The sequence below is a fragment of the Alnus glutinosa genome, chromosome 7, assembly GCF_958979055.1.
Source record: "Alnus glutinosa chromosome 7, dhAlnGlut1.1, whole genome shotgun sequence".
NCBI classification, from domain to species: Eukaryota; Viridiplantae; Streptophyta; class Magnoliopsida; order Fagales; family Betulaceae; genus Alnus; species Alnus glutinosa.
In genome coordinates, this window is record NC_084892.1 from 11,681,824 (window position 1) to 11,706,568 (window position 24,745).

General features: G+C 37.3%; 2 protein-coding genes across 3 annotated transcripts; both read left to right on the plus strand.

Moving 5' to 3' along the window:
- Positions 1-8,582: 8,582 nt before the first annotated feature.
- Positions 8,583-9,182, plus strand: LOC133873109 (histone H4). Its single transcript, XM_062310831.1, has one exon. The coding sequence runs from the start codon at positions 8,674-8,676 to the stop codon at positions 8,983-8,985; it is 312 nt and encodes a 103-aa protein (XP_062166815.1). The 5' UTR covers positions 8,583-8,673; the 3' UTR covers positions 8,986-9,182.
- Positions 9,183-15,512: 6,330 nt separating this feature from the next.
- Positions 15,513-24,434, plus strand: LOC133873579 (mitotic-spindle organizing protein 1B-like). 2 transcript variants are annotated; one of them, XM_062311310.1, is made up of 3 exons: positions 15,513-15,670; positions 15,733-15,978; positions 24,091-24,434. In XM_062311310.1, exon 2 carries the CDS (start codon positions 15,746-15,748, stop codon positions 15,971-15,973), a length of 228 nt encoding a protein of 75 aa, XP_062167294.1. In that variant the 5' UTR covers positions 15,513-15,670; positions 15,733-15,745; the 3' UTR covers positions 15,974-15,978; positions 24,091-24,434. The 2 variants fall into 2 exon arrangements, with proteins under 2 accessions (XP_062167294.1, XP_062167293.1); XM_062311309.1 differs by having other exon boundaries at positions 15,516-15,978.
- Positions 24,435-24,745: the final 311 nt, after the last annotated feature.

Below are 24,745 nucleotides of genomic sequence, written 5' to 3' on the forward strand. Positions count from 1 at the left end.
ATATTAGATATAAACTCTTAATCATATATAAGCATATTCAATCAACGCACAATGAACTGAGATATCAAGCAAAAATACATACAATATCTGAAAAGTTATCAAAGGAGGAAAAAAAAAAAAAAAAACAAACAAACAAACAAAATTCTGCATCTTCATCGTTAACAACCTATCTATTTATAAGGAAACCTTAGCCAAGCTAAAGCAAAATACCCCCCCATACCAACCCATCTAGAGAAACCAACAAGAAAGCACAAAAGGAATACTCACACAACAAAATCAAACTAAAACCCCATCTAAGCTCCAAGTCTTACAAAGGATAACATTTCCTTTAATAGCCTTAAACTTACCTTTAGAGAGTAACTGAATTATAACATCACAAACAATCTGTTTGAGCAATTGCTCTTCAGTTTTGGGATGATTAGCATAGCGGACAATATTACAAAGTTCAATAGCATGCTTCTACACTTAACTATTGAAACCACACAAGAAAAATAAATGATCTTTATCTTCAATTCCATACCGAAAAAGCACACACTTTACATCACCCTTATATCCCTAGATTAAGAGCTTTCTTCCAGGGGACAAAGCATTATCCACCATCATGACCAACTAAGTCACAAATGCCTGTTTTGGGATGGAGAAAGAAAACCAAACCAAATCCCACAACTCCACCGGGTTGTGTCTAATACGGATTGCATTCTAAGTATCCGACCAAGAAAACTTACCAGACTTTGAAATAGTCCAGTGAGGAGTATCCTTTCCACCGAGAGGAACCAAACTCAATTGACTTTGAATCACAACAAGCATATCAAATCGAGCAAGCCTCCACATCCACTGCCCATCTTTGATGAATGTAGAAAGCCGAGCATCATGCTTGCTTTGAGCATCATAATAACATGAGGCCCATATTTAGCATGAAGAACCCCATTTGGATGTCAATCATCAAACCAAAGGTGAATCTGAGAGCCATCTCCAACATAAAACTTAATGAAGAGCTTCAGCTCTCATTTTCAATAGCTTATGCCAACTCCATGTACAGACTTGGGGAAAGCTCACATGCCAAAAGCTTCTCCCTTTCAATAAAATAACCTCCACCCAAGCTATCCAAAGAGAGCCGGCCTTCACAAAAAGACTCCAAATGTGCCACATCATGGCCACACGATTCCACTCTTCAAGATCTTATAGCCGAATTCTTTCTCCTATAAGAATTGAAATTGGAGAATTTCAACCGATTTGAGCCATCATTAAAGAAGCACTAGTCTGGTCTTTCGTGAAGCATGCACATCAACTTTGTGAGAGAGATATTTTTGACGTTGCACAGCACAAATAATTTTTCGTTTGTGAAGTTGTCATGCACAGAGAGGATTAGAGAGAGTTTGTTATTGTTTTCTCTTTTTTTGAATAATTCTTTCTTGTTTAAGTGTGAGGTTTTGACTAGATTTTTCCCTAACTATTACTTTTTGTACTCCATCTTTTGATAGTGTCTTCACATAATCTACATTGATGTAGGCTTGTTAAGTCGAACCGCGTTAAATCTTGATGTATGATAGCGTTTGAAGCTACCATACACTTGTCCAATATCATTGACAAACTGTGCATCATTCTAATTCTAATGAAGCATAAGTGATGTAGATCAGCTAGTCAATAATTTCATTGAGAAGTTTGAGAAAGATAGTTTGCTTAAACTTCAATCGACGTTTGCTTGATTGAAAGGATGAGATGTTGTTCAATAGAAATTCTCGAGAACTTCGATCAATAGTTTGATTGATGTTCGATCGATTGAAGTAATGAGGTTCATTCGGTAGTAATTCATGAGAGGTACGATTGATATTTCAATTGATGTTCAATCGATCTAGAATGCAATCTTTTGTTTGATCAATCTAATTTAATATTTGATCAATCTAAATTGTGACAAGGGTATTGTAATTTGATTTTAAAGGCTGCGGCACTACTTCTATTTAAGCTTAATAAGGATGGCGTAGCTAACTAGAACTTATATTTTTCAATTTTCTCCATAAAAAACGCAGAGTGATTTTTCATCAATTTTCTAAAACTTCTTGAGTGAGTTATTTTGCTTGTAGATTCAGCTTCCCGCTATGCCAAGTTCAAGGACAAAACTAGGAATTTAACTTTAGGAGGGTCGAATTGTATCAATTTTTTTTTTTCTAGCAGCCAAATTGAAAAAGAAAAGAAAAAGAAAAAAGAATGACCTAAACTATTTTTTTTAAAAAAAAAAATTAAAATTAAAAGATTAAAAAACCTTTTCTGACAATTGGGTTTTTGGAGGGAGGGGTTGGAGGGCCATGGCCACGTTGCGCATGCTTCAATAAGCTTTACATCAAGTAGATGATTGTCATATAAAGAATACTTCTAAGCTCTTTTTTTTAAAAAAAATTTGGGATATAGGATCATCCCAAATATATATTATAGTGTATATGTTTGTGTACAAATATTGAGTGAGTAGTTTGATATAACATAACTTAAAGGTGTAAATCCGGACCGGTCCGGAACCGGATCCGAAAAACTAGGAAACCGAAAAATCGGTCAGTACCCGATTATTTATAACCAGGTAACCGAGGTATTCGGACCTAGTTTTAGATATTGATTTTGAAAAACCCAGTTATACCGGGGTACCCGGAACTAGGTTTGTTAATTTATTAAAAAAAAAAAAAAAAAATACCCCCTACCCTTTTACCCTAAGATACACGGCATGTATCTAATTTCTTTTCTTTCCTTTTTTTTTTCCTCTGCAGTCTGCGCCGCTGGCCTTCATTTCTTCTTGACTTCACTCTTCTCATTTATTCTTCATTTCTTCTTCAAGGTGGTTTTGTTTTCTTCTTTTTTTATTTTTATTTTTTGTTTCACGCTTGCCTTCATTTCTTCTTTTCTTTGTACTGGGTTGTTGGACATGAAGAACAAAACTTACTGAGTGACTTCATCTTTGTTTCTCTATAGATCTGGCGATTTCTAAAGCAAACAGAACAAAGGAAGCACCAAAGCAGGCGGAGCAAAGGTTAGATCTAGATCATTTTTTTAGATTTGGTTTAATTTTGCATTTGAACTTCTTATCTACATTGGATTTTGGGGATTTTATAGATTTTTTTTGTTTAGCCCCTATTTGGTTGATAGGAAATTGGAAGAAAGTAGAAGAAAAGTGAAAGTTTGAATCTTGATAAGTTTTTCTTTTCTGGGTTTCGAATATGAATCTTTTTCACTTTTGTGAATTGGGTTTCTATTTTTCTCATTATTTAATCATCGTGTGATATACCGTGTAATATGTTCGTAAATCAGGCAATTACAGCCGGGGTGTTGTCAGGGATTAGTGATTTGGTTTCTCTAAAGCTCACTGGAATACAGAAGATTCAGCTGAGATGGCTTGTTCTGAAAGTGGTAACGCTCTTTCCCCCTCCCCCCCCCCCCCCCCCCCCCCCCCCCCCGTTATCCAAATTACTTAAAGTTGCAAATTTTGTTAAAGGTATGCAACGTTTGTGGCTACACATGTGGGCTTTGTGTTTTCCTTTTGATTTTTGTACCTTTGTTTCATGGATAAAAACATGGATAAGTCTGCATAAAATTAGTTTCAGCTGCTAGATATTTACTCTCCTTTACTCTACAATGCTAATGACTGATCACATGATGCATAACTACTTATTTATAATTTTCTTGTTGATTTGGGCCACTCTGCAATATGCTTGTAAGAAAAATGTGTGCAAATATTCGTACATAGGCAATAGATCTCATGAATTCAAATTGATTCGGTATTGTAAATCAAGGATTTTTCCATTATCACTGCACCTTTCTGAATTTGTGTATATATATATATTCAACCCTGCCAATCAACCACTGAAACAAAGATAGAAGCACAAACCTCAAGTCTTATAGGAGCCTCAGTTTTGTCAACAATAGTCATGACTGCTTTCCTATAAAATTAGGAATGAATCAAACAGCAAGACCTTGCAATCTTCATGTCTCTCGTAGTACACAAATTTGATTCCTAAATTGAAAAGTCAATATTTGATATAAACGAAACGAAGTATAAGAAATAGAACAATGTTTGTTGTGTTGCTACCTACCGAATGTGTAGGAAAAGAATATAAATGTTAGAATATTATTTTGTTGGTTGTTTTGGAATATCATTTATATGATTATATTTTTATTTTGGTGCGTGCATGAACTTTATGAATTGCGGTGCTATTCTATTGTGATATTTGGAGTAGTTTCATTCTAGACTTGAAGAGTAGATGCTAATGCAATGACAAACTACGTAGAATTTTCTGCAACGAATTTTTGGTTTACTTGATGCTGTTTGGTTTAGATTGGCATTGGGTTAATCATAAACATGTAAAAAAAATGGGTTTGTTTATATTTCAGTTTATTAAATCTGAATTATAGACTATGAATCTATGATTAATATTTTGTTTCTTAAATATCATACTCTTCCATTTGGTGAAATTTTCTTAATAGACTAATAAGAAATAACAATTTTAACACTTAACAGATGAAGAATACCGTTAGTGAGACTTCTACAACTTGTCATATTATGGAAAATGTTACTGAGTCATATGACAATCGTGGAACACCATCTATAAATGTTGGAACCCACTTGTTTTCCTCGCAAACACAATTGGGTATGGGTACCTCAAAAAAAAAATTGTGTGAATAAGTTGGAAGTATGGTTACACTTTACAAAAGTGGAACCAATTGACCCGAAAAACCCTAAGGCAATATGTAATTATTGTAATAGGATCTTAGGGTGTCACTGGAGAAATGACACTTCAACTATGAGGGTATACATTTTCAACTGTCCAGCCTCTCCACTTAGAAAATCGGATATATCCAAAGGTCAAACTCTGTTGCAACAGTCATTTAAGAAAATGTCAGAGGGCGCTAGTAGCAATAGCAATACCAACCAACTGGGATTTGTGAAAAATGATCCGATTAAAGTAAGGAAGTTGATTGTTCAATATTTCATCAGGGAGGAGTTGCCTTTTAGGCATGTGGAGAGTGATGGGTTTAGAGAATTGATGAATGGAATTGAACGAATGTTCAATTTATCATGTCACATTACTCTACAAAAGGATTGCATAAAACTATATGAGAAAGAAAAACTTAATTTGGAGGCTTTTTTTTAGGGGAAAAAGGATTTGCATCACTACTGATACTAAACATCTCTTCAAAATTTGAACTACATGGTTATTACCACTAACTTCATAGATTTTGATTGAAGAATGCATAAGAAAATAATCAAGTTTAACTTAATTTCAAGTCATAAGGGTGAAAATATTGGAAGAATGTTGGAGAATACATTGATAGAATGAGAGATTGAATCAATGTTCACTATTACAGTTGACAATGCTACAGTCAATGATGTGGCAATTGATTATATGAGAAGGAAGTTTAAGGACAAGAGAGATACTATTTTGGAAGGTGAATTCCTTCACATGTGGTGTGCCGCTCATACATTAAATCTTGTTGTAAATGAAGGCTTGAAAAGATTGGGTGATTGTGTTTCTAATATTAGGAATGCAGTGAAATTTGTGAGGTCTTCACCACAGAGAATGGCAAGGTTTAAAGAATGCATAAAGTGTGAAAAAAAATTCAATGACGAAGACGGTGTCTTTAGATGTTCAAACAAGATGGAATTCTATGTACTTGATGTTGAGTTCGGCTAAGAAGTACCGAAAAGCTTTTACTCGACTTGGGGAGGAAGATGGTAATCCTTTTGTTGTTCCTAGCTATGATAAGTGGGAAAATGATAGGGAATTTGTGAAGTTTTTGAAACCTTTTCATGAAGCAACATTGAAGTTTTCTGTCTAAACTCATATTTCATTTAACTTTGTGTTATTATAAAAAATTGTCTGATGGATGTATGAGTTCTAATCCTATCCTTGGTGCAGTGAGTTGGGATATGAAAAGGAAGTGTGAAAAGTATTGGGGAACTATGGATAAGATTAACTTATTGTTGTATGTCGCTCATATTCTTGACCCACATACCAAGTTTAAGGCGTTACAATATTTCTTGGTAAAATGCAGTAGCCATGAGTGGGTGAAAGAAATTGAGACAAATGTGAAATATCTCTTGAACTGTTTGTGGGAGCAATATAATAAGTTATATGGGGGGAGTTTGTCTAAATTTGATGTGGGTTTGGAAAGTTCAACTATTACTTCTATAGATGTTAGTGGTGATAACACTGATGATACACTTGCAGAGACGGAATATATGAATGACATATTCCAACACCTTGAGGAAGAGAACAACTTGGAATGTATGTCGGAGGTGAATCGTTATTTTTTGGATGGGTGTGAAGCAACAACAAAAGATTTTGACATCTTACTTTGGTGGAAGGTTAATGAACCCAAATATCCTATCCTTGCAGAGATAGCCTGTGATATATTGGTCATTCCTATTTTCACAGTTGCATCTGAGTCCGCATTCAGCAATGGAGAACGTATATTGGATCCTTTTAGGAGTTCATTATCTCCAATGACAGTTGATGCCTTGATTTGCACTTAAGACTGCTTAAAGAGCAATCAATACTTGGAGTATGAGAAGATTATTGAAATCTTTGATGAGCATGGTAAATGGTTATAAATTCATTTTATTTTTCAGTATTCTTAATTCATTTTTGTTATTTATTCATTTAACTCATTCTCATTTTTTTTTTTTTCTTCTATTGTAGTTATAGATGATTAAGAGTAGAGTTGCAGAAAGCCACGAACCATGCTTGGATATGTTTAATGTTTATGAACTTTTGGGTATGAACTTTTTTTAATTTTTAATATGTTTAATGTTTATGAACTTTTGGTTGCTGGTTTGTTTAAAAATGGTAGTTGACCTTTGTAATTTTTAGACATTATGGGGACTGTTTGATGGCTTGGATGCTAGATCTGCCTCACTTCTTTGTGATAGGTTGTGCTTTATTGTTAAGAGAGGCTATGGATTTCATTACAGTTGGGCTAGAATTTTATAACTGAATATATAAAGCCCAATGAAGTCCAAAAAAAAAAAAAAAAGGCCAAATATATATATATTTAAAAAAAAATACTTGGTTCGGATACGCGGTTTATCCCGGATAACAAGGTAATCCCCGAGTAATTGGTTTCCCGGTTAATTGGGGTACCGGATCCGGGCCAGGTTATTGAAAATTCAATAATTGGAACTCTAGATCTAGTTCCCAGTTTTGGCTAATAACCGAGAATAGGAACCGGATTTACACCCCTAACATAACTTGATCCAAACTTATAAGTTTAAGCGTTGAGGCCGGTTAAGTTGGTGTATGGACATATTATTTCAAACACTTAATGTCTTAATTAACTATCAACTCTCACAAACCTAGGATCCCAATAAGTGATATGACTCAAGTTGCCTATAACAATATTGTTCAACAATGTGATTGCCAAGCATAAAAGGCTTTCGATGAAATAACAAAAATTATGCTTAAATTTATAGATTTAAGTTTTTTAGGTTAAGGTAGTATCCTCACATGTTATATTAAGACTAAACATTAAAATTGTTTGTAAGGTGGTTTTTTCGGTCTTTAAGCAATCATTGAATGTACATAGATGACTTAGGCTCTGTTTGTTTGACATAAAACCTTAAGTTTCTAGAAAAATGTTTTCCCTATTATCCGATGTTTGATCTTGGTCAAATCGAAAACATTTTCGGTTGACCAAGAAAACCTTATTGAAACTGCGTAAAATGGTTTCTCTTTCTTTTCTTATTTCTATAAACCATTTTTCGAGTTTGAACTTATCCTTCTTGACCCATACAATACTTGACCTTCTTCTCACACGCACTCTCTCTCGCAGTTCATTCTCCGCCATCGGCAAAGGTCACTGGAGGTTGTGTTGTTAGCCACCATTGCTGGAGGACCTCCAGCCGCCACTAGCGAAGGTTGCCTGATGCCATCGATAGCTGTTTGCCATTGATGTTGCCATTTCTGTCACTAATTTTTTATATGAGCCAAATGTCTAACAGCTAAAATCAATTTTATTTTTAAAATTGATTTCGCTGAAATATTTTTCAACAGAAAATATTTTTACGTAGAAAACAAACAAATCTTAAAGTTGTACACATTGATAACTCCCATGGTAAAGCACTTACGTCTCTTATATATATGATTTAGCTATGAGTATTTCACAACTCCTATAATATTGAATAGGCCCTTTTGGGCATCATTTAGGGCTTTTTCTGAACTTCAAACCATAATTTATGGGCCATTTTTGGGTTACGAATGAATATTGAATAAGCCCTGTTTGGGCTGGGTTACAGTTTATGGGCCGGGTTAAATAGCTATCGTCTTTTTTTTTGAAAATGAGCTATAGCCTATAGTCTTAACTCTGGGGTTCATGTCTATTATCGCCACATCAGCAATCCGATGAAAATCATAATCCGCCAATCCACACTTTTGAGAGTGTTGAGCCGTCGATTTAGACCCAATCGACGGTTCATACCCAACAGATATTCAATCACACGGATCGCTACTCTGAGCCGTCGATAGTACCCTAATCCAACGGTCCCAAAGACGAAGCACAAATCTCACTAGCCAGAACAGCTCCTATATAACGAAGCCCCACTCTCCCTCTCGTCGGCAATCAAATCCGAATTTCGAAAGCTCTAGGATATTGGGCTTGCCGATCGAGTTCCTTTCAGCTTCTGATTTGTGAGTGAAAATGTCGGGTCGAGGAAAGGGAGGCAAGGGCTTGGGCAAAGGAGGAGCGAAGAGGCACAGGAAGGTGCTTCGGGACAACATCCAGGGCATCACGAAGCCTGCGATTCGGCGTTTGGCGAGAAGAGGTGGCGTCAAGAGGATCAGCGGCCTCATCTACGAGGAGACACGCGGCGTCCTCAAGATCTTCCTCGAGAACGTCATTCGTGACGCCGTGACGTACACGGAGCACGCCCGGAGGAAGACCGTCACCGCCATGGACGTCGTTTATGCCCTCAAGAGGCAGGGAAGGACATTGTACGGCTTCGGTGGGTGAGATGGGTTTTGTTTTTTTGTTGGGTTTTCTCTGACTTGTAAATCGCCCTGATTGTTCCTGTGGTAGTGGGTCTTAGGGTCTGTTCTAGTTTCGTGTTCTAGGTTACTCAATATGGTTTGTAATTGCTTATCTGTTTGCAATGGAACTTAGCTGTTTCTGATATCTTTAAGAAACTATTAATTGAATTTTCCGTGTGATATTGGTGTTGTTTCTTTCATAATAATCGGATCCCGGTTGAATGCTTCCAATATTGTCAGAAATTGGTTTAAAACTAATCAGTTTGTAGATGAATTTGCTTATCCTTTTTTGGGACTTGGATGTACTTTTTGGGAGAGGAGAAGGTGGATTTGAATGGAGTTAGTGGGAAGGAAAAGAAAAAACACAGGCCGATAGTAATAATAAAGGAAACAACACCACCTGGAAAGCTGGTGGCCACGGGGCTAGAACTTGTGGAGGTAAAAGCCACTGATAGACTCCGTTCAATTATGCAACAATAGCACTGAGGTTTGATCTCTACTCCAAGAGTCTTCGACATATGAACAAAACTCTTGGCTTAAAACACAAGGACCTTGTGTATCAACGCATGCAAGGCCTTGGTCCTGGTCTATGAATTCCTCTAGAGTGCTCTCAAATTTCATCCTTCGGAGATACAAACCTTGAAGAAAAATTGGTCTTTTAAAGACAAAAATCGATGCGTGCAATGCGATGTTAGAACATGATTAGGGTTTCATGCCCAAACTGCCTTCCATGTTCAGATAGTAACCCGGATGCTTGGGAACATGCACTCTTAGGTTTGCCTCATATTCGGACATGTGTCCTCCATGCCCAAACATCATTGCCAGTGATGCTTACTAACCTAGGCATTTTTGGACAGCTCAAGGAACATATAATCCTTGGAGCTTCTCATGTCCGGACAGCTCCATCTATGTCCAAACATCATTCACACAGAATGACCATGTTTGCTGGCATGTCTAGACAACTCAAGGAACATATAATCCTTGGAGCTCATGTTTGGACAGCTCCATCCATGTCCAAACATCATTCACACAAAATGACCATGTCTGCTGGCATGTCTGGACAACTCAAGGAACATGTACTCCCTAGAGCTTCTCATGTCTGGACAAAATTTGTCCATATCTGGACACCAGTCTTCCAGATTGACCATGTCTATTGACATGTCCGGACATCTCAGGAAACATGTATGGCCTAGAGTTCATCATGTCCGAACAACATTGTAAATGTCCGAACATCAATTGCAATATGTCTTCTTGAAGAAACTTTCATCATCTTCACTTGTAGACCTAAGTACGTTACTACTCAATTTTCAAATAAATAAAGAGTTTTGGACGCTGAATGAGTCAACAAAAAACCTAACAAACTCCTTATTTGGCCATTTAATGACAAAACTCTTATAGATACATATGAGTTACATTGTTTCCCCCCAAGACAAAACCTAATCTATCAAATCACAAGTAGACCAATCTTTGTTCTTGAATGGAACGCATCAACTTGAAAACACTCAAACAAACTCATTATACACAATGTCATGACAAAATATATCAAGTCAAAACAAACACCAATCAATGTTAATACTTGATATATCATTAAAACATCCAACCATACAAATTGGATCTCCAAAATTCTTCCCCTTTTCGTCACCGAATGACAAAGGGTCATACATAACACAAGGTAATGGCTACACTCCAAACTAGTTGAAGCATATCGCCACTCACTCTCTTCCTTCTTTGATGGATCATAGCTAAGCTCAACTACAATCGGACCAACAAGTCTTCTGGAGACTATTCTTGATGACTAGTGACTGATTAAATCATACTCATTGAAAAATGACATTGCTCCCTTCTTATTTAGACTTTTAAGAAACTCATCATCCAAATCATGTAAGCTACTTGAGTCCATAAATTCGTCATCATCCATATCAACCTTAACTGAAAACTTTTCAGCCTTACTACTCATTCCTATATCTTCCTTAGCATCTAATGACGTCCTCATTGACTACAAAGTAACACCAAAAGATGAAGTCTCGAGATCCTCAACCTTGACTCCATACTCAACCACAAGTGAGTGACTATAGATCTTATGCAATGCTTCCATCTTCTCACACGATTTCTTCTTTGAAATGGACATGTCCTGCAACAAAGAAGCAAACAACCATCACAAGCCAAGTGCAAACATTAATCACCTAAGCATAGGCGATGCAGAACAAAAAACGTGCTTATGTGACAACCTATCCACCTTAGGTATAACTTTACCTAAATGTGAGACACTCCTCACAACCACTCAAACTCCCAAATCTAGAGAATGAATGTAAGCAAATGATATGCAGTGCATGAGTCAAACCATAATGAGAGCATACACTAACAAGATTTCAAAACAACCAAAACATGGTTTTATGCTATTTTGAGAACCACAAACCAAAACATGCAATTTTTCTTATCAATGCACACACATGATTAAAAAGCATGAATAAGATATGGTTCAATGCATAACAAACATATTAATCATGGAAGAACTTAAGTATAAATGCCATAGATTTCACAATACCAAGGGCATATGTTCTAAATTATTGAGAAATCTTCAAACAAATCCACAATTCATGACTCTATAATGCACAATGAAATTAATGAATCACAATGCACAATGGAATCTCCTAGAGTGAAAAACCAAGTGATTCCAAGCAAAAATGCAACAAAAATTTCTTTAAGGCATTTTATCAAACAGTTTATATGCATCCACAAAATCCAATCATGCAAAATCACGTGAACCCTTGCAAATCTATAATGAACTTTCTTGTTTTTGGATTTTGTTTGTGTATTTTGTAATCTAAAAGATAGAGAAAAGAATGGAAATTGAATGAAGAATACGTAGACTATTGTATTGAAGATAGAATAGGCTGATTCAAGCTCAGCCAAAGCTCCAAGAATAGATGATTCGAGCTCACCCAAAAAGGCTCCAAGATTACAATTCCTAAGAAAACACTTCAACACTTTCGATAACCTTTCTTTCCCATACATTGGACTTTTTATACTCTCAACCTACATCTGCTAACTAACTAACAAAAGCTCAACTATTTAACTAACAAAAGTCTAAAGTCTTATTATTACAATTATACCATTTATACTATTATATCCTTTACATTACCCACTCCTTCAAAGCACCTTGCCCGCAAGGTGAGGGTAAAAAAGAAAAATTACTGTCACGACTTCAGCAACTTGTCACTTCACTTACGGTAACTCCATGAAAGAAAAAAAATTGGAGTGCACGATTACACTTCCAAAATACAAAACACTGTGTTTTGCTTAGCTGTATCCCAACTTCCTGCCAGGTATCCACTTTTACTTCTGCTTCCGTCTACTCAAGCACGTCTCCACATTGCCCAATATTTGAACACATCACTTTGACACACACACAGCTCAAGGATAGTCGATTCAAATCTACTGTGCAACGACTCCTCCCACAATATCACGCCCTGCCCAATGTCCCACGTCTGAAACACGAAACTCGAAACACGAAACTCGACAGTACTTCACATTAGGGCGCACGCCTTCAAACCAAACACTTCTCTTGCTTCTGAAACTTTTCTTTGCTCAAGGTTAGACTCATTCAAACTAACTCTCCTCTTGCCACTGTCTTGTACCCACTGGCAAAGTTCCCCACCATTTTTCCAATGCCATCTATGCTTCCACATAACAAAAACCACACAATCTTCAGTCAAGGATTGAAACACAAAGGATTTCAAAATGTGCATCACAATCTGCTGCTTCGTTCCTTGGCATCGAGTCAGCTCTTGATTCCAGCTGTGATTTCTATTTTCAATATTGAAAGATTTCTTGCCTGGATCAAAAATCCAGCTACCAATTCCTCTCTTTGCAAGTCTCTTCTCAAACCCCAAATTCAGAAACCCTTTGCCCTCTCCATCCTTCCCTGTATATTCCAAACTTAAATGGACAGCAATTCCTAATTTCCCCTTCTTCCCTTTAGCCGATTTTGAACCTAGCCCAACTTGACCAAAACTCATCGAATCCTTCTCTTCTTTGTGGAATGGTTGGTGGTTCACAAGAATAACTGCATCCTCGAAGATCAGTGGTGGCTTCTTGAAGATTACAGCTTCGATCTCGAGGGAAAAATTTAAAGCTTCGATCTTTGGAGATGGGTCAATAAACTCATCGTTAATTTCTTCTTCAACTGATTCCATGTGAGTCTCGGAAGCCACATAAGCGTTCTTGATTTGCTCCTTTTTTTCTTCTTGAATTTCCTCACCAGAAACTTCTAACTTTCCAACTATCCTTCTTTCTTCAGATAATATGTTTGTGCCCTTTTGCAAAATTTCAGGTTCTTGAAAATCCTTGATACCTCTTGCCCCAGAAATTTCATCTTTATATTGCATAGGCTCAAAAACATTGTCCAATTTACATGTCACCGGCTGCTAGTCATTGCTCTTCAGGGAGTTAGGAATTTCGAATGCATCTTCTTATGCAACACCTTGCAAATTCACAACACCGTTGTTCCCTTTGCTGAACCACTCACGCAATTTCTCCATAGCCTGGCGTAATTCCTCATCAATTTGCCTCCGTAAAATCTGTTGCTGCACTTTTTGGTTTGCTTCCTCTTCTTCTTGCATTTCCTTTACTTCTTGTATTACCTTTCAGAACTGGTAATCTGCTTCACGAAGTCTTTGAATTTCTTCCTGTTCTTCTTGTATTTCCTTTCGGAACTGGTACTTCAATTTGTTGATAAATGATTCCCAATTGCCAATCAATCCCCATTGTTCAACGTCCCCAAACCAAATGGCAGCTTCCCCTCTCATGTGAAATGCAGCAATGGGAATTCAGTCCCAAACTGGAGTTTGATAATATTCAAAGAACGTGTTTGCCTTAAAAGGCCAGGTATCAGGATTTTTACTGTAAATCTTGGAAATTCCAATCTTGCAGGACGGGGTTGTTGGTTTCTTTCCCATTGATCCTCATCATACCTTCTGCCAACCCTTATTTTTTCATAACAATACTGATTCTCCTGAGAATCATCTTTTTTATTTTGTCTCTCGTTCTTTCTTCTTTCTTCAGAATACTTGTTTTGGAACTGCATTCTTGGATTTCTTGCACTGCAATTGTTCTCCATGGATTAACTTTGATCCTGTTGCCATCTTGAATGTATATTTCTCCTGATTGTCGCCATTGTTCGATCGAACGGCTCTGATACCACTTGTAATGAATTTTTTTGTTTTTGGATTTTGTTTGTGTATTTTGTAATCTAAAAGATAGAGAAAAGAATGGAAATTGAATGAAGAATACGTAGACTATTGTATTGAAGATAGAATAGGCTGATTCGAGCTCAGTCAAAGCTCTAAGAATGAATGATTCGAGCTCACCCTAAAAGGCTCCAAGATTACAATTCCTAAGAAAACACTTCAACACTTTCGATAACCTTTCTTTCTCATACATTGGGCCTTTTATACTCTCAACCTACATTTGCTAACTAATTAACAAAAGCTCAACTATTTAACTAACAAAAGTCTAAAGTCTTATTATTACAATTATACCCTTTATACTATTATATCCCTTACAAAATCTCTCCTCAATGCATGTCATTAATCATCAAGCAATCAAATCCAACTCAACAAAATCATTCAAGAATGCATCAACCAACAAAAAAACCTTAAAATCCGAAACCTTGGATTTTGATTTTAGAAGAAATAAAAAAACCCAAAACTTTTGATCGATGGATGAAGTGATGCACCAATCAATCACATGCAATCCATTAGTAACAATGTCATTGATTCTGCCAATTGCAATATTTATTATTGAAAGAGCTTTTTGTTTTTAACAAAAAAACATGGTTAAAAATTGTTTACCCAACTGAATGAAAGATCGGTGAATGAATGACTATTTGGTCACGTATATCGAAAAAGATATATACAAGACTATTCCCAACGAAGAAAACATGCAATGATTTCAAATATAAAAACTCGTTGGTGACAACTAAATAAATTAACATCAAGCGAGAAAACAAAAAAGAAAAATCAAATTATAAGTTACATTTGTAAGTTTTAAACCATAATTAAATTTTGATGAGTTGTTTATTTATTTTGTTAGCTATATTCCTTAATTTGTTGGACTCTATTTTTTAAACCAAAATTTTGGCTTAGCCAATATAAAGAAAATTAATAACTTTACAAAAAGTTATCGAATTATATGCGATTTTGAAATAAGAGTACTGTCTTAAGGACACTATTTTTTAAACTAAAATTTTGGCTCAGCCAAAATAAAGAAAATGAATAATTTCATTAAAGAGTATCGAATTATACGCCGTTTTGAGATAAGGGTACTGTATAAGCAAGCGTCTTAAACTGGGGTGTCCACGTTTTCAAACGTCTCATTTAAAGGTATTCTGTTAGAATTTACTGTTAAATCCTACTAATTTTTTTACGATATCCTTATGTTTTTTTTTTTTTTCAAATTTTTTAAAACAACGAACAATTCCATACTTTTTGTAAACAACGATAAAGAAAATTCAAAATTTTTGCCAAACGGGAATGGATTACTAAAAACTCAATCGAAGCGCCCGAAAAGACTCAAGTTCCACCCAGCTGCAGTTCGTGAGCTCCGGCACTGGGAAATCTCCCAAAAACCCAGACCAACCAAAATCGTGCGGACTCTGAACGAAAAAGGTACCAAATTTTGAGATTAATGTATTGAATTCCAAGCCTATAGATTTGAACTTGTCGTTCAGTTTGAGAAAAGACATGGATCCCGATGCTGCGCGAACGGCGAGGGAGTCACTGGACCTGGCGTTCCACATGTCGAACGTTCTGGACACGGGGCTCGACCGCCACACCCTCTCTGTGCTCATCGCTCTCTGTGACCTGGGTGTCAACCCTGAGGCACTCGCCGCTGTCGTCAAAGAACTCCGCAGAGAGCTGCAGACCTCTTCTTCGCCCCCTACATCTACTGCTCCGTCTTCTCTTTCCTAAAACAGGTTCGTTCGTCGTATTTATCTTAGCCTTTTATTTTCCATGATAGCGTCGCGGTCATTACCATTGTTGATTGTGAACATACCTGTTCTCAATTTGAAAGTGAATTATTAAGGCTTTACGTGTTTGTGTGTTGTGGGTGTGTACTGTAACTGGTTGTTGAAATTCCTAGGCGAACAAGCAAACTGTCATACAGGCTATATGGAGCCTAGGGAGTCACGTAATTTACGGGTGACATGTAATGTGCATAATTGCATAGTATGTGCTTCATTGTCATAGCTGAATCAATCTCTAGATTTTTCAACGAGCTATTCCTTTTGACAAGAACTCCAATTTGGTAATTCGAAATGATAAACTAATGCGAAGAAACGTCCCTTTTTCAACGAGCTATTCCTTTTCACTGTTCTACAACCTATGGACAGAGCCAAATCTCCTTGATTCTAGGAGATTACAAAAGGATAAAACAACTAAGGAAGTCTGAGGTCAATGCTTTATTTAGGGATACATTTCTTTAAGGGTACTAGCTATTAAAGCAAATAATCAGGGAATTAGCTAAGGGGGATTTTGAGGGTGACCCGTACCTTGCATGTCCGTTCCATGTATGGCTGTCTTTCCATTAAAGGACTGATATAAAACGACAAACGGGCTGAATTTTCGGAATGTGCTGGATATCCATGAATGCTCATATGATTCCAGCCCCCTTAAGCTCAACCTTGTTCTCATGGTTGGAAATTCGGAAACCTAGTCTTCAACGAGATCACACCTTCCCACGTGGCGTCTTCCGTAGGCATGTTAGACCACTGTATCAGTAGCTGTTCGCGTCCATGTCCTCTACGAGTTACCTGATGATATAACACGTTTAAGGGTGTGACTTGCATGCTTGCACCGCTCCTTCATCATTAAATTTGGGTAAACCTTGTACTTGGATATTTTTTTTGACCCAACACATTTTCTTAAGACATGAGACATGAAAAACAGGATGCACCTTAGATTCAGTAGGTAGTACCTTGCCAACCTGCTCAAGAATGCGGTAAGGGCCAATTTCTTTGCCACCTAAACTGCAACAGAACTCTATTTGTATGGTTGGAGTAGAGGGAAAACTATATTGCCTACCTCAAATTCACACTAAGTTTGGTGTTGGTCCACTTGTCGCTTCATACAATTTCTCTCCCACTTAGGTTCTGTGTCCCAAGTATACGATCTCATTCCACTGATTTTTATTTTCATCTCTTTTGCACTGTAGTGGTACCCATTTCATACCCCTTTGGCCCTAAATTGCTTCAAACGGCACCAATTTGGTGGATGTGTGGTAGATGATGTTGTATTCTGCCCCTAGTAGCCAATTCGCCCATTGTTTAGATTGAGTACTTGGATGTGTAGTAGATTATTCTCCAAACATGAGTTGGCCACTTTTGACTGCCCATTCATTTGTTGATGGTATCCAGAACTATGGTTCTGCTTGTTCCTCTAAAGCTGGATATTTCTTGCCAAAATTTGCTTCTAAAACTTGGTCTTTATTGGAAACAATAGACTTTGGTACGCCATGGAGCTTGACAATATGCTTGACAAAGGCTTTGGGCCATGATGATGGCTGTAAACGGATGAATGAGGGCCGCAATATGAGCATAATTAAATAGTCAATCCACTATGACCATTGCATGAGGGCTTTGCCATTTTCTTTCAATAAATTATTATTCATAAAAAAAAAATTCCCTTCTGCAATGATCCTCTGGATGTTAGGTCGCATGCTAGCCTAAAAGAATAATTTGCCAATCCACTGAACAATTTTTCTATAACTCCAATGACCAGTTTTTGAGCTGGAGTGGAATTCTTCTAGCATGACTGGTTTCGACCTTGATTCTGGTCGATTAGCAATTCTTGGTACCACAAATACTCACCATCCACTATGTAAATTTTGGCTAGAAAATTGAAATTATTGATCTTACCGATTTGATCTTTCACCCATTTGTCATGCTTCAAATTTTCCTTAAGCTGCTTCATCTAGTTGAAATGGATGTAGGAGATGGTTACCAAGGAAGGTTGTTTCCATTTGCGAGAAAGAGTACTCACTTGTCTATGTGATGATATAGCCTTACCCTTGTGGTTGGTTAGCCATTTTTGTTATGGGTCTCCAAAAAGTGTTTTAAGCTTTGACAATCCATGTTAATGATGAAATGTCGCCCCACCAAGTATGGGTGCCATTTTCTTTTTTTTGATATTAAAATAATTCATTAAAAGCGCAAGGACGCAACCCAAGTACATAGATAGTATACGAGAGAAAGACATACAACAAGTCGAGAGAGAAAAGAGAGCACAAAAATCTACAAAGCTAGAGATATTGAGAAGGACATTAGCTGTAGATCCATTCAAAGAAGACTTTAAGAAAATAGAGCTGTAGATCCGAACTCGTCTCTTCAAAATCATCGAAAATTTGAGCATTTTTTTCTCTTAAAATGCACCACATTAAAAAAAGAAAAGAAAAGATTACATTCCAAACAATATTAATATCATTTTGATTGAACCTTCCTCTCCAACAAGCCAAAAGATCCACCACTTGTCTAGGCATAATTCACTCTACTCCAAACATTGCGAAAACCATTCCACAAATCTCTCACAACAACATCACTATGAAGAAGGAGATGATCCGGAGTTTCTCTATTCTTTTTACACATACAATACCAATCTATCACTATGATGTGATGGTTGTGGAGGTTATCCAAGGTGAGGATTTTCCTAGAAAAGCTTTCTAAGTGAAAATATAGCCGTCCTCAAAGGGACCTTAGTCCTCCAAATGCTCTTCCAAATAAAGAAGTCAACGTTGAGAAGGAGAACTTTGTAGAAAGTTTTGACCTCAAAAGATCATCTTTTCTAAGGAATCCCACATAGCTTATCGTCACCTCCCTGACCCATCTTTATAGAATACGACACATTGAAAAAAGAGGAGACGAAATTCACCTTCCAATTATGCACTGTTCTAATGAAATTAATGTCTCAAAGAACCACATCATCATGGGTGATCATAAGGTTAGCCATCAAAGCATCCCTATTCCTTCCAAGGCAAAATAACTCCGGTAAAGTGACCTTCAAAGGACGATCCCCACACCAAACATCATGCCAAAACCTAATTCCAAAGACTCACTCTATAAACCCCAGAGACAACGTTACTACACCAACCACTTGCCAAACTACCATATTTTATATCCACTACCCGACGCCAAAAAGCCTCTCTCTCTCTCTCTCTCTCTCTCTCTCTCTCTCTCTCTCCACAACAGACCTCTATACTTTCCCAATAAAGCCTAATTGAAAGTAAGCAAACTCCTGATCTCAACCCTCCAAGATAAAAAGGAGTACAAATCTTCTTCTAATCAACGAGATGGAATTTAGATTCGTTCTCCAGACCACCCCACAAGAAGCACCTTTGCAATTTTTCTAACTGATTAGCAACACTAACTGGGATAGGGAAGAGGGAGAGGAAATAGGTGGGAAGGTTGGACAGCTTGCCCTTAATCAATGTTACTCGACCACCCTTAAATAAGTAGTCTTTTCCACCCAGCTAATCTTCTTTCCATTGTCCGTGATTGTATCCCATATAACTTTTAGCCTTGAACAAAGCACCTAAAGGGAGATCCAAATATTACAAGGGCAAAGATTAAACCCTGCAATCCTAAATACAAGCCAAACTACTCACGTTCGGCACATTACCAACAAGAACCAACTCAAATTTAGCCAAGTTAATCTTCAACCTTGAAGCTGCTTCAAAACATAGGAGAAAACATTTCAGATAATGGAAATAATCTAGTGCGGTCCCATAAAGGATGTGGATATCATCAGCAAAAAGGCTTTTTCATAGGTAGAGAGCCCAAGATCTTTTGGTGAGAAAGCCTTACTGGTAAAAATGATGGATCAACTCGATTGCATTAGAAACGCTCCAATTTAGTGTGGTGTCACTTTCAATGACGAATAGTTGGGAAAAGTATAGAAGTGCTAGGGTCAGAGTGGTCGTCATGGGACTCATGGCCGATTTCAATTTGTTAAAAGACTCATCTATCGAATTTGACCAAGTTAAAGCATCCCTTCTTAGCAAAGCCATGATTTGAGCCCTATTCTTGTGTTAATTTTGAACAAATTTGGAGTAGTAACCGTTTAGTCGAAGAAACCCTCATTGGTTTACAATATGTGTGATACATGAACATTTTGGGCATATGAAGACACAAAACATATCAATTTTCCTTTGTTTGTTCCTTATATTTTGCTTACAGTGTGGTTAATTATTGATTTTCCTTTTTTTTTTAAATGATCCTGAACTTGGGTCTCAAAATTATTAAATTAAAAACTAAAATTTTAGTAGCACAAATAGTGTATGCACTGCCTTCATAATATGAGGTGGGTCAAATTTTTTTTGGATCATTCTTACAAATCCAAACTGAACAAAACAAGCTCAATATTGTAAACCAATGAAATCATGAAGAGTGAGGGATAGACCTGAGTAGTGGCCTGAGCATGTCAACTTCCCCCTATTAGCAATCGTAACCCTGATAATCTGATTCACAATAATGTGGCATTTGAATCTACGGGCAAGCTTAGGTTCCATGAAGTTTAGGTGCTCTCAGAGTCAATTGACGCTGCGAGGGAATGTTTCTTGAGATAACCGATAATTTGCATGGTTTGGAGTGTAACCAAGTTGGCTAGAGCATTCCAGCGACTCTGTTTCTTGCTTCTCCCCTTGTCAGGTTGTTTGTTTTCCTACGTATCTTAATCTGATCCTTCCCCTTCACCGAGGAACAATTCCTTTTGTTTGCATATGTGCCTAGCTACCCATTTCTCAATGCAGTGATAAAAGAGTTGTTTGCCTTGTCTTTCTTTTGCTTCTACAAGTGTCAGATGCCTAGCCAGTGGCATGGCGGTTTGAGGGGGTGTGGGTGTATTCAGAGTTACATTGGTGGATGTGGGCCAATGATGCTGCATCTTGACCTGTAGCTGGTCTTGTATCCTTGCTAACCAAATAGCTGACAAGAGAGTGGTAGGTTTGAACATCTTCACATTCACTTAGCAAGAAAGGATTTTGTCAACCGAGACACTTGGTTGGCCAAACACTCAAACTCTAGCTGAACTTTCTGTAAGCTCCCACTTAGACTGAGTTTGGCCAGCCATTCTTCATAATCTTCATACTCAGTTGTACCAAATTGAGCCATCAAAGCTTTGGAATTCTACCCAATCAGTAAGAGCAGTTGTAGAAGTGATCGACTTATACCATTGGAATGCTTCTCCTTTTAGATGGAAAGAGGCTATTCTAAATTGCTGCAGCTGTGGTGTTTGATGGTGCTCAAAAAACTGCTCCGCTTGATAAATCCACCTTGATGGTTCTCCACTGTTGAAATGGGAAATTTCAAGCCTAAGCATGCATGAGAGAAGGGGTTGGGTGGTCTCCGCTCGCCTTGGAGGTTGCTCGGTTTGGTGGTGTTGATTTGGATTTCATTGCTTTCTGCTTGCAAGCATTGAAAATACTCAGAGAGATGATCATATTTCATGTTGAGTGTCAACATCACTTCCATTGCCTACCGCCATTACCACTCCAATCATTCCAAGAAACATTGGAACTCTTGCTCGATTATTAATTGTTGCTTTCGGGTTAATACCATACACAATGATTTGATCGTTCTGATACAAAAAATGATATGGACTGTTTTTTGCACAATTTTCCGGTGCCCCTATGCAACGGCAAACCTTGAAAGCTCCAACAGCTTGCATCAGTTTTGCTCACTTGGCAGAAAATCTTACTAGCATCATCTCCGAGCTCTATAGACCTTCAATCACCACGAAATATAGAAAACCAACAGCCAATAGCTGAATTTTAATGGCCACTTACCTTCCCTTCCTATTCGTCGCTCGTCCTCTCTCTCCTTTTCTTCCTATTGTACCTCCCCACAGATCTTTGTTTTCTATAGGATTTGTCTGAGTTTTCTATAGTTGGGTTTTTGGACGTTGATGAGTTTTCTGATTGAAATTGTATGTGGGTTTGTCTTTTTCAAATTTGTTGAAACATCTGACTTGAGGAATGAAGCCGCCTGAGAGGGTATGTTGGTTGTTGATTTGGGCACTATGGTGAGTATAGTGGTGTGTGAAGATGGTGATTTGTTGGTTGAGAGGAGCATTTTTGGTTGTGAAATTGGTCGTCAGTAGGAGAACTTCAGCCCATTTTCTTTTACTAGAAGTGTTTGGAACTAAGACTGGGGATGTGAATTTTTGCGGTTAGAGAAAGAAGACCAATGAATAAAAAGGAAAGTTATAGAATCCAAACCATTTTCTCCTGAATTCCCTCTCTTTTTTCTTTCTTCTTATATTCTCTATTTCTTTAACGTACAAACACAAAAAATTACTCAATGAGACGCCCTCTTACAACCACATCTTACCCAGAATTTCCATTTTCTTCATTTTTTTGGGTTCTTTTCTTCCTTGTCCCCAAAACCGTAAAAAAACCTCATGCTTCCTCCCCATCTTTGCTCAGATGTGTGAAACGTCATATGCTTAAGATTCAAGGGCAGTTTTTAGACCATACTTCTAAGAACATGAACTAATTGATGTTAGCCTTTAAAAAAGAAAAGAGAAGAAGGCTCTCTCTCTCTCTCTCTCTCTCTAAGGAAGAAGTAAGAACCTATGGTGTTGAGCCTCTTGCCCAATGTGCTGCCACTTCTTTGGCTGGTGGAATTGATCATATGGGTTTGAATAGGTTGAATGATGGTCACAAGGTGTGGAATATGAAGAACACAACCACAAAGTTCACATTTTACCCAAAAAACTGTCCACCAATCTCACCAAAGGATCATATTTAAACTGGGTAGTATATTCTTAAGAAGAACATCACAACCCCATCGATGGGACATTTTATCAAACAGGTTATAGAAATGACATTCAGAAGCAGAGACGAAAAGTTTGTAAAAACCACTCAATTTATCAAATTCAAATTAGAATTGCAAAAGACACAAATTTAGAAAAACTATTCATTTAATTTCTATAATACATATAATTTGGATCAAGCTGATCCGACTTCCTACACAAACCCAAATTTTAAATTAACAAAAAAGGGGAAAAAAACACAAGACACCATATCCAACTTCTTCATGGCCTTGCTCCCCTCAGACATGACTCTTAGGGAGTGCAGCGGGCAGACCAAGGTCTAGATCTCCGATGTCGAAATCGTTGGCTTCTTCTTGTGCATGGTTTCTCAAAGATGACATTGATGAAGTTGTTCATGATCATCATGGCCTTGCTTGACAGTAGACGTTTCAGCACTTTCAAGATGTAGATATTTTACATCTTTGAGTTCTTGATTTGCTTTTCTTCCTGTCCCCATTGTTGGTTCTGCCTTCTTGGGGAGTTTCCTGTTGCTATGTTTTCTCTCCCGAGAAAAAGAAAGAGCAAGGTAAAGGGTGAGATCATGAGTTTACAACTCATTGGGTGCATGTGAAACTTACTGATTAAAAGAAGAGAAATTCTACATACACTGCTAGTCCCACACTCCACTCTCAGACTCCTTGATGTGGCTTTGAAAATCATCATTGAATCAAAATCTCATTGTAATTCATCCCAAATTCAATGACGATTTTAAAAACCACGTCAGGGAGTGTGGGAGTTGGAGTGGAAGTGTATCACATTACTCGGTCTCCAATATAAGAACACTTCCAAATAATTGGTGGCGATATTTTAGTCAACTTGTAACACATGTCCATGCTTACTAGGCGCTATTTTACCTTTGGCCCTAGATATGTCTCCCATTTCTTTGCCGATTTCTACTAGCATTTTGTGCTTGTAGATTTTGCAAGCATGCTTTTAAGTCTATTAGGGAAATATGTTTGTCCTACTTACAGTTTCAGATCTTTCCTAAATTATGATTTTATTTTTTATATTATTTAGTTGTCAATGAGATTTAAACTTGCAACCTCATCCTCCATCCCATGAAGCGTCATTTGTACTAGAGCTCATTGACTCTTTCCTTCCCCTTGATATTACATCTATGTTGTGATCTATCATCTCTGAGCACTTTTTGTTATTGATTCTTGACAATTTTTGTGACGTCACTATATAAAGCCTTAACTAAACTATGGTAATGTTTTACCCAGGCCCGATTGGGATATCAAAAGTTAAAAACAAGCTCTGGAGGGAAAATGCAGTCTTCCAGTATCTGTAGCAAGTTCAGTTGAAATATGCCAAAGCCATGCTTATAATAATCCACGGGATTGAATTATTGGTACCTAATGGCATCTACGTTCCGGTTGGAAATTTCAGGTTGATAAACTTCTGTTTTAATGAAAGCATCCATCCTTGTTTGGCGTAATTGTAACTATTCTTGGGACTTGTAACTGGGTAGTTTGTCTCATGCATGATTTTGTGAAACTCTTATCAGTACAGTTATTAGTTTGTGAAAGAAATGCTGGTGAGATGGCATAGCACTTGTGTTCCAAAATTTTTGTCATAGTTTCAAAGAAAATATTGGCAAAAGGTTTAAATTCAGCTTTTGCAGAATTTGGAACTAAACCAGGTGGGGGACACTACATGAGAGCCTCTTGGACATTTTTCAAACTGCAACTAGCTTTGATTCCCTTCGTTATATATGTGTGTGTGTGGGGAATGGGGATAAAAGCATACAAGAATCAAACAACATAAACACATGTTGCTGGAACATTGTTTTAATGCAATCATATTAAAAACCAATCAAACACGCAATCGGCCTTCTTAGGATGATCAAAACCATGTCTTAACATGATTATAGACATC

Excerpts from the sequence above, each read along its gene's own strand:
- LOC133873579 (XM_062311310.1), top strand. The coding sequence starts at position 15,746 with ATGGATCCCGATGCTGCGCGAACGGCGAGGGAGTCACTGGACCTGGCG.
- LOC133873109 (XM_062310831.1), top strand. The coding sequence starts at position 8,674 with ATGTCGGGTCGAGGAAAGGGAGGCAAGGGCTTGGGCAAAGGAGGAGCG.